Source organism: Medicago sativa, chromosome 6, assembly GCF_051527215.1.
Source record: "Medicago sativa cultivar Bolivia chromosome 6, Bolivia_mono, whole genome shotgun sequence".
NCBI classification, from domain to species: Eukaryota; Viridiplantae; Streptophyta; class Magnoliopsida; order Fabales; family Fabaceae; genus Medicago; species Medicago sativa.
The window spans coordinates 29,997,641-30,007,801 of record NC_140754.1 but is presented as its reverse complement, the minus strand read 5'-3'; the positions used below and the strand labels follow the sequence as shown (position 1 = coordinate 30,007,801).

Below are 10,161 nucleotides of genomic sequence, written 5' to 3'. Positions count from 1 at the left end.
ATTTATTTAAAAATAAATAATTTTTTTTAATGAGGTTTACTTACAGGGTACCAATAGCCAACCAAACTTTAGATTAAATAGGAATTGAAAAAAAGGATGGTTGACAAAAATAAAATAAAATAACAAGAGATACATATAACTTGTCTAAAAAACCGTATTTGTTATAAGTAACTCTTGTTTTTCTCGGACCTTAACTATTCCTAATTTGAAAGAGAATCCGTTGCAAAGTGGACACTCATCAATACTACCACCGCTATCAACTACCAACTACTACTATTGAAAAACACTGTCTCCTCTTTGGGCTCGCTCTGAGTGGTTCACCTTCGACGCGAAAGCTCGATGAGTTATGACATTTGAGGAGGAGGAATCTTCTCTTTGGGATAATTCGAAAGCTTGGAAATGGTAATTCGAAAAATAATTTGGAATGTTATGGAAACCAATACTTTTCGTATATTAACCCATTTGAGTTGGTTTGATGATGTTGGCTTGAGACCTTAAACCGTGCTCCTCTCAAAGTCTTTGGTTTGGTTTTCCTTGGCACCAATATTAATGGGTTAAGTTCATATAAAGTCAATTATGCTCTCTCTTTAAATGAGATTCCTATAAATGAATAGTATGATTGAACTCATCAGATCTAAACGAGTCCTCCAAATTGAATGAAATCACATATAATTTTGTTTCATAATATTTTTTAAATTGCATGTAATTTTATCTTTTAATCAGATGATTTTTTTTCTTTAAAACCAAACAAAAAACAACACAATTTCTATTTTTATACTTCTAACTAACTAACCGAATTTTTGTTCACCCAAAATGGAAACACAAGCATTACGGTTACGCTATCCATTCACTCTCTCTCCTCTTTACCGCTCTCTCTCCACAAAACAACCCACTTCCATTTCATTCAAACTGGAAGCCACCAACAGCAACAACAACAAAGCTTCCTTCAATGAGGCTGCTTTCGAGGCGGAGCGGCTCACACTCGACGCAGAAGCTCGTCGAGCAATGGCTGTCGAGGAGGAGAATTCTTCGATGCGAGATGATCCAAAAGCTTGGAAATGGGTAATTAGAAAGAGGATATGGGATTTGATGGAAGGGAAGAATTTTGCTCAGAATCCTAGACCTGTTCATCATAGGATTCCTAATTTTGTTGGTGCTTCTCTTGCTGCTGATAAGGTTAATGCAATTTTACACACATTGATATTGATTTTCAAGTGTTTAGAATTAGATGTATATTTAGTGTATGTTGAATTCCACTTCTAGAGGGACTATAGTTGATTCTGGAGGTGTAGAATTGGTTCTGACATGTTTGGTTGTTGTCGAGTAGAATTGATTCTGCGGTGACAGAAATTGGTTTTGTTAAATTTATTTTACTTAAATGTGACTTGAATGTAAAGTGATTTATGTTTGTGCGTGTGTTTGGTTGTGTGCCGGAGAGAATTGATTTTGATAGAATTGATTATGTAAAATTGATCATGGTTAAAAGTGATTTGTGTTTGGATACATTCATGCAAAAACTATAAATCAATTTTAGAATCAAAAACTGTAAATCTTAGCTTCAAGTAGAATCAATTCCACTCAACAACAACCAAACATGTTAGAATCAATTCTACACCTCCATAATCAATTCTGGTTCGTCCAAAAGTGGAATCGAATATATACATATATATTTACTTAAAAGTTAGTTGAGAAATAAATTTCAGTGTAAAAGTCACGTTTAGACTCAAAAGCTATAAATCCTAGTTTGTTAGAATCAATTTTGTAAGGTTGAGCAATTTTTGTCCCAAATTCAAAAACTAAATATTGATTTACTGATACATTTTGTTTCTCAAAATAAACTTATAACTACTTTATCATCTATTATACTTGTTATCAAAATCTCATCTCTTGGTTGAATTCCCTTTTCAAACAATAGTTTATCTCTCCATTTTATCGTCTAAACTCTTAAAGTGTAGAGCTTAATCCCTTGAATATTAGATGTAACAAAGGGAAATTGAATTGAATTACATGATTAAAGGATGTAATAAACTTACAATATCCATAACTATATTTTCAAGAATTTTTTTTGGTGTAATTCTCCTTAAATATACTCCACAACTTCAATGCAAATAATATACCTTTCAATTTGATTTGTAATCTCAAACTTTGAAATTTTCCGTAAGTTCTGCACTGTCGCGGGTTAACTGAACATCATTCACATATAGAAAAATGATTTCAAATTTATTGTCAAGTTTCTTCCTTCATACTGTTGGCCTAAGAAAGTATCATACACTTCCAGTCACTCTAATGTGTTCAGCTGAAGTATTGACACCAAACCAGGTTTCTGTTGGTGTTTTATGTTAGACAACTGATAGAAGTATGCAAATCACACTCCAGAGTCCAGATTGTTAAGCGTAATCCGTGATTAGAACATTTGCAGTGGTCTAGATTTTCCTGTTATTTATGAAAGCTAGGCAAAAGTAACTGCTATTAAGTTGCAACTGTCTCAGTTAGTTAGTAGCATAACAGTTAACATTGTCACTGTTTGTTCTGTTAGGTTATTAGGCTATCCTATAAGCTTCCTTCTGATTCATCTTTTTAGTGAAAGTTTGGTAGGGCATGGAATGGGAAACAAGTGTTACTTGTGATTTTGAGTAGGAATTAATTGATGTGTGTGGATTTTTATGCAGATGAGGGCGCTAGATGTGTTCCGCGATGCACAATGTGTGAAGGTTAATCCAGATTCTCCTCAGAAACAAGTCAGATTTCTCACTCTTTCAGGTTAGATAGGTACTTTATTCGGAGTTTGTGTATGGTGTTGAGTACGGAGGGGGAAGGTTGGTTACTCAAGAAGTATAACACCTTTTCATGATTGTTTCCTTGTTTATTTTATTTCTAAGTTCCGCAATTTGATTTTTATTAGCATTATTAGATATAGAAAATAGCAGAAGAGTAAAAGGGTTATTAAAATCAAAGTTCCACAATTTGATTGTTAGAACATGTAAGATCTTTTCAATATGAAGGTATCTATGACTATGATGGTCTTTCACTGAAATTACGCATACTTCAGCAACAAAGAAGAATTACAGGAATAAGAGATTAGGATCCTCTAAATGGTCTAATCTTGATTTTTAAATTAATGGTTGATGTTTCTCACTTTACACTCTAATGTGAATTGCTCACTTTAGAGGAGCCGGATCCAGAAGAGTGTTTCAAAACAAAAGTTTCCAAGGTGACAGCTGAAGCTGAGGCAAAGTCCTCAACATGAAGAGTCCTCTAGCCAAACGTTCAGCATCCTCCAAAAACAATTCCAAACATGCTATAAGTTGTTCAGATTTTATATAATTTTTCGAAGATAGTGTTATATTTTACTATTTTAACTTTACTATAGATGCGTTTTAGACTTATGGTGATTGTTGGTACCTGCTTTATGTAACATAGACCACAAGTACAATTAAGAAATTAAGCTTAATAAAATAGAAATTGTGTTCGATGATAATTAAATTTCCAACTGCTGAAATGAGAGTTATATATATTATCAAAACTTGCAGTATTTTTCCTTTTGGTTCTCTTTTAATGTTACTATCAATATTTGTGCAGATGGAAAGAAGTTGTTAACTCCTCAACCACGGCTGAGGACAGGTTTTTTCTCTGTAATCGAGTCAAATATGTTAACTTCGGGTACCATCAAGGAAGCCTGTACTTCTGTTGGTGTTGCCAAATATGGACGGCCAATTGGATTAGATGAAAAGATAAAAGTAGATCTTATTGTTATTGGATCTGTCGCTGTTGACCCGAACACAGGTGCTCGATTAGGAAAGGGAGAGGTACATTTAAATGCCTTTTACATTCATTTCCTATGGTTATGTTTAATAAATCTCATGTTCTTTTCCTTTTATTCATCAAAAGGATAGAAATTTTAAACTAGATTATATTTCACTGGCGACCTATGTCAATAGTGTTGTTAAGATCACAAGTTAAATCATAGAATCACACAATTTTATGAACTTACAGCCACAGGGTGGGGCGATCTAACTTGCTTGTGAAATCCGATTACTTGCAAAATTGTTAAGATTGCGAGATTGGTCAAGCTTACTACTTGATTCCTTAAACCAGTCTTTTAACCTAATCAGTACCATAAAAATTACTCATTCTTATCAAGACCGGATCTTACAATGCTTTTACGATCCTACATTTTATGATCATACTACCCCCCTTCCTCATGATCCTAAGTAGGATTTTGATCTTGACAACCTTGTCTCTGATCCTGGTTAGAAAAGTCTGCCTCGGCACGCTGTTTCACCTGCTTGTTTAAATATTATAAAATTTCTAACCGTTATCTAATATCGCACAAGCATACCGACAAGAGTATTGTTTCAAGGCCTTTTATTGTAACTATATTGTAGCAAATAGTTGATTTAGTTGATGAATGACCTTTTGATCTGTTAGACTGTTACTTCAATTAAGAGAGGACTAAAGTGCAGGGATTTGCAGAACTTGAATATGGTATGTTGCGTTATATGGGAGCTATCGATGATTCAACACTAGTTGTTACCTCAGGTAATTTTTGTTCTTGCTTTTGTAACTTTTGTTCGACGATGTTAAAATCAACTTTTGTTGTTTCCAGAAACCGACTGGTCCGACCCAAATTCTAAGATGGTATAAGAGTCTATGTTTTGTAGCGAAATCTCTTCTATACAAGGACAACAGAAGATACCAAAATGTTTTGATATCTACCGCTGTCCTTTAATCCTGTTTTGGTTCATGTTTGATTATTTAATTTACTCATATGAAAACTTTATAATTTTCATTTATTGATATTATACCACAATGGGAACTTCTCTTACAGTGCATGACTGCCAATTGGTGGATGACATTCCAGTCGAAAAGCTGTTAATCCATGATGTACCAGTGGATATCATTTGTACTCCAACCCAAGTCATTTTTACAAATACACCCATTCCAAAGCCTCAAGGTTGGTGATTTTTTTTTTGTCCAACTTAGCATTTTCATTTTGCTTATAGTGCCTTCCTTCTACTGGCTTCTTTGATTGTGTTATGTTTGTTATAAAATAGTTTTACAAAACAAATTAATCAAACAAGTTTTTCGGCCTGATTGGATTGACATAATTTAGTTTATCTATTGACATAACCACTTGTAAGACTGTTTGAGAGTGCTTACCGAGAAAACTTATGACTTGTCTAGAAGTTATGTTTAGCTTATTTCCATATGCTTTTTAGGATAGCTTATCAAAATAACTTAAAACTCATGAAAACAACTTGATTTTATTTTATATTTTGTTATAGAAATAGTTTGTACATAAGCACTTATATGATAAACACTTAGTTATAAGCACGCTAATAAACTGTTTATCCAAACTTGACCTTTTAGTTTTGTTCGGTATGGCTCATAGGCACTGACAAGTGGGCAGGGTTGGAGACGTAGGCATATTTAGCTGACACCGCTAATAATTTGAGAAAATCACATAATTCAGTGTATTATATGTGTCGTGTCTTACACGACAAGTGTCCGACACCGGGACATGCCTAATCTAAAGAGGGTCTGTGCTTCATAGAAAAACTGATTGTTGTTCTAACAATTTTTTAATTTTTTTAAAAACTAAAAATAGTTTTTGAAAAAAAATTCAAGCAGGCTCAAACTCAACTTACTTCTTTTACTACAGGAATTTATTGGGACAAATTGTCTCCTGAAAAATTGGGACAAATTCGTATACTTAGAGAGCTCAAGAGGAGGATTGAATTAGAGACTGGAAAGAAGCTTCCTACTGGTCCATCAGAGAAATTACCCCCTACTGCTCAAAGAAAGAGAAGAGGTTAAATAGTAAATATGAGTTTTGATGGATTTATGTACATATTTGAAATGTTTAACATATACTTCAAAAGGAAATGTTGTATAAGGCTATATGAATACCAGTTCTTAAGTAATTGAAGCAAGCACTTGCCCAATCTAAATATTGCTTATTGTTAAATGTTACTAAATAGATTTCATGGAGCTAAGGAGCATATTGAGATGAGTGTTTATATGTTTTATGTCAGAATATAAAATGATGACGAGGATATTATAAGTTGTATTCTTATATTGTATTTTTTTTCTTCCAGTGACTAGATTCACAGACTTGTAAGTGTGGAAAATCCAGGGTTCGAACCTTAGCCCCTGCAAATAAGGTTCTTGTGAGCTACCAATTGAGTTTCACTCATAGAACAGCGATTACTTTACTATGGTCCATATAACTATTGAAAAAACTTTAGAAAAACATAACGGTAAAAGTATTTCAAGAATTTGTTTGATTAATTTGTTGGAGTAAGCCCTACTAGCCAATCTATATTCATTGGGTTTAGATTTGTATCATGATATTGATGCAAATATATATTGTAAATATATAATAATAAGACATTTATTTATTTATTTTGTTTTGTTTCAAAATAATGAAGTCTTAGAATAGTTAGTCCGTTTAATGGAACATTAAGTATACCTAAATCATGAGACTCCATTAAACATAAGGACACTATTCTTAAAGTATCCGTAGTAAAACTTTATTGTGACGTGGGACAACATTAAAGCGTAGAGACTATTATATGGGTAGACTGATGATCACATCTCGCAGATCATGGATAAAAAGTTATCAAGTCTTCATATAGAAATAAATATTAGGAGTAATATTTATATTGAATTGACCCACTGTGAGAATACTACATTGAAAATTATGTAAATGTCATAAGTTATTCTCATAGTGATAAGTGGTGTATTCCACCCTTCGGCTTGAAACCACTCTGTACCCTAGATATATTAGTCGAGTATTTTGTTGTCGTACAAACGTCGTCCGTAACAGGATGACTATAAAGTCGGTTGATGGGAACTCAACGAATCATGCTGAGGGACATGAGTGACTTAGATGGAATTTGTCCCTCTGGAGAATCGTCCAAGGGCCCAATATTGAATTGAACAAGGATGACATACTATGCCTTATGTTCAATATAGACATGAGGGCAAAAAAGTAATTATACACATAATTGTTATCATGGAAAGGTTTGTCAGATCACATGACATTCTCGTCACTTGGGTAGCAGTGATGTGTTGCTAGATACCGCTCACTGTTTATAGTATTAAGTGTGTGATTTAATATTATTATCAACGTTATAAGAACCTAAATGGTCACACACAAAGGACATAGATGAGAGAAATAAATAAATAATTAAGTATGACTTATTATTTAATTTACGAAAAATAGAAGAAGGACCAAGTAAAAGTACTTTGATAGGTGGCCCTTGTGTTATGAGCCCCTATTTCTTTACACCTTATTACTTTTCAAATTTGCCACTCTAACTTAGGTTACTTTTTGTGTACTTTAGACTTATATTTACTAGCACAATTCTTATTGTTTCTTGTTATGCTAATCTATTCACTATATAAAGTCATCATAAGCCTTCAACTCAATACTAAACCAAAAGCTTCATTAATTAATCAGCATCCTACAATTAAAACCTGAAAAAGAAAACTACTTAGGGCCTACAACTTCTAATCCCTCCTCCAAACATAAAATGAGTTGTGTAAACAAACTCACTTTCAAAGTTTGTAATAAGGAGTTGTGGCTATCTAAACTAAGAATTAAAATTGCAGAACAAAATTTCAAATTGCAGAAATATAAACTAAAATTTAATTCAAAACATAAGTGAAAGGGAAATTTGTTTTCCAATGATTGTTGAGGGACAAGTCCTCTTGGCTACACTCCAGGTGTAGGTATTCTGGTGTTTTGCAGATATCTTGAAACAAGACTCTTGTGGGTATGCTTGTGATCTATCAGTTAATTTGGTAGAAATTTCATAACATTTGAAAATACCATTCGAAAGCAAAGTTTTCTACCCAAGATCACATGCAAGGTTGTCAAGAGCGAAGTCCTACTAAGGACCATGAAGGGGGGAGCATGATCGTAAGATCCTGTATTGCGTCTCAAAAATCAGTTTTGGAGGATAAAATGGGTTAAAAGACTAGTTTAAGGAGTCAAAGAGTGAACCTGACTAAGAAAAATTAAACTTTTAGGATCGTGTAAGATCTCCCAGTGGTTGTAAGATCGTATAATTGTACGATTATATGATTTAAAATTTTGATCTTAACAACTCTATTCACATAGGTTTCCAGTGAAATATAATCTAATTCATATTTTTAACCAAAAGAAATGTAATAAGCATTTAATCGTATACAAATCCAATAAGAAATTGATTTCATATTTTTGAAATGTAAGCTAGAAAAAGAACATTAGAATGATTAAACATAACCAAAAGAAATTTAAAAGGCATGTAAATGTACCTCTTCTTTTTCCAATCGAGCACATGTTTTCGGATCAACGACAACTGATCCAATTACAATAAGATCTACCTTTAGTTTTTCATATAATTCAATTGACCGTCCATATCTAGATCACCAGGCTTGAGTGAGACAATGGAATTGCACGGTCTTGTGATATAAATCGCAATTATGACAAGATATCACAAGATCTGGACAAGTGCATGACCTAGTTTACTTCGAAGATGTTTGATTTTGAAAATTGTTCCCATAAAGAGAAAACAGGTTTACCCGTTTATGCTCATCGATTGTCTGTAATAACCAAATTTGAAGAAAATATTAAAATAAAGGGAAGATATCTTTCTTGCGGAATGAAAAAGGTTACAATCAAATGTACTTACGCCAGGATTGAGATCTGTAACAAGATTTGTACACCAAGAGGCAAATTTCCCCAGAAGGGAACGATTCAAGCCGTAAGGGACCCGCATGTCACTGAAATAAGCAAGACGTAGGTGCTTGTGTCTCTTCTTATCCACGCTAGGGGGATACGGGAGGTTCTCGACCTAAGGGGAACGGTTTAAGCCGCAAGGGACCCGCACGACACCGAGGGAGTCCGATGTACGTACATCGGTCATGTATGGGATTGATCTTGGGGTTACTCCACCCGGGACTATCCGTAAAATGAATCAAGATAATAATTGTTTGTTCAACGCTAACCTAATGAATGAGCTTAGATACGTTTATGCATGATATGAATACGATTATGTTCCTTATGATTATGTTATGGCATGTAGTATGATTCATGTAAGACCATGTTAAGGACAAGAGCATTAGATGCTTTAAGACAAGTATAAGTTATGAATAGAGCAATATATGAACATGATATCGATGACGATCTTAGGTTTCCCCTAATCGTCCGGTTTAGAATCGTGTCATGATTAAGTTATGTTTAGACCTCGATACGTAGAGCGTATTCTTGGCAATGCGGTCCTAGGTTCCCTCGGCCGCCATGACACGTATAGGAAGTGAAGCCTATAACAAGTTAAGGTGAGACTATGACGGCCCTAGTATGCACGACCGTCTAGTATGCAAGTCCTCACACACGTATAATCAACCGTCAGGTTGTAATGTAGACACGTGGTGACCGTAGGTTTCCCCTGAGGTTACCTATAGCCTAGGATTTAGGGGAACTCACTGAGACAATATGTCTCATCCCAATCCTTATTTGTTTCAGATATCAGGTGGGACGTCAAGGTAGTGGCCGGATGGATTTTTCAGCAAGAGCTCGTTCGTACTCGAAGCATGAAGAATATGGATCTCAAGGATGTATTTATTTTTAACTAAGATAAGATATGATGTATTGGCATTATACGAACGCGTTTTGTTGTATATAAATTCATTCGAAGTTTTTATGTTGTATATTTTAATGTATCCTGTACTAAATTAAACACACGTGCCAGACTTTCTAGATACGTCTGGTATGGGTGTTACATTTGGTATCAGAGCAGGTCGATTCAGACCGTGCCTTGGGTCATTAAATTACAACAAAGGTAGTGGGACCATTGGGTTCCAGGTAAATGTTCTAGTTGTTGTTGTTAGTTGAGCCTGATCAACTCAATGTAGCATTCAACGATTGGAATAGATGCCTGAGTGCTGAATAGGACCCAGGAGGAACGAAGTATGTGATGAAGATGCAGTGGAAAGTGTGGACTCAGAAGTAAGAACTCAGAATGAGTATAAGTAGGAAGTTCACTCGTGCCAAAAGGTGGCCGGTGAACTAATCAAGTAGTAGTGTGAATCCTCCGGGAATGTAAGGTATGTTAAGAAGGAACGTTCTGACCATGTCGGGTAAGATGTTAGCAATTCTTCATGTACCCGTAA

At 34.5% G+C, this 10,161-nt stretch overlaps 1 protein-coding gene across 1 annotated transcript; it reads left to right on the top strand.

Annotated features, from left to right (window-relative positions):
* Window positions 1–802: 802 nt before the first annotated feature.
* Window positions 803–6,018, top strand: COG0212 (NagB/RpiA/CoA transferase-like superfamily protein). The gene is made up of 6 exons (XM_085717296.1): window positions 803–1,176; window positions 2,670–2,760; window positions 3,580–3,806; window positions 4,464–4,539; window positions 4,829–4,954; window positions 5,663–6,018. The coding sequence occupies exons 1-6, from the start codon at window positions 814–816 to the stop codon at window positions 5,815–5,817; spliced, it is 1,038 nt and encodes a 345-aa protein (XP_085573422.1). The 5' UTR covers window positions 803–813; the 3' UTR covers window positions 5,818–6,018.
* Window positions 6,019–10,161: the final 4,143 nt, after the last annotated feature.

Bases quoted from the DNA above. Each gene is read 5' to 3' on its own strand.
- COG0212 (XM_085717296.1), top strand. From the start codon at position 814: ATGGAAACACAAGCATTACGGTTACGCTATCCATTCACTCTCTCTCCT. The intron at 1,177-2,669 runs GTTAATGCAATT...ATTTTTATGCAG, and splicing joins CTTCTCTTGCTGCTGATAAG to ATGAGGGCGCTAGATGTGTT. The intron at 4,955-5,662 runs GTTGGTGATTTT...CTTTTACTACAG, and splicing joins ACCCATTCCAAAGCCTCAAG to GAATTTATTGGGACAAATTG.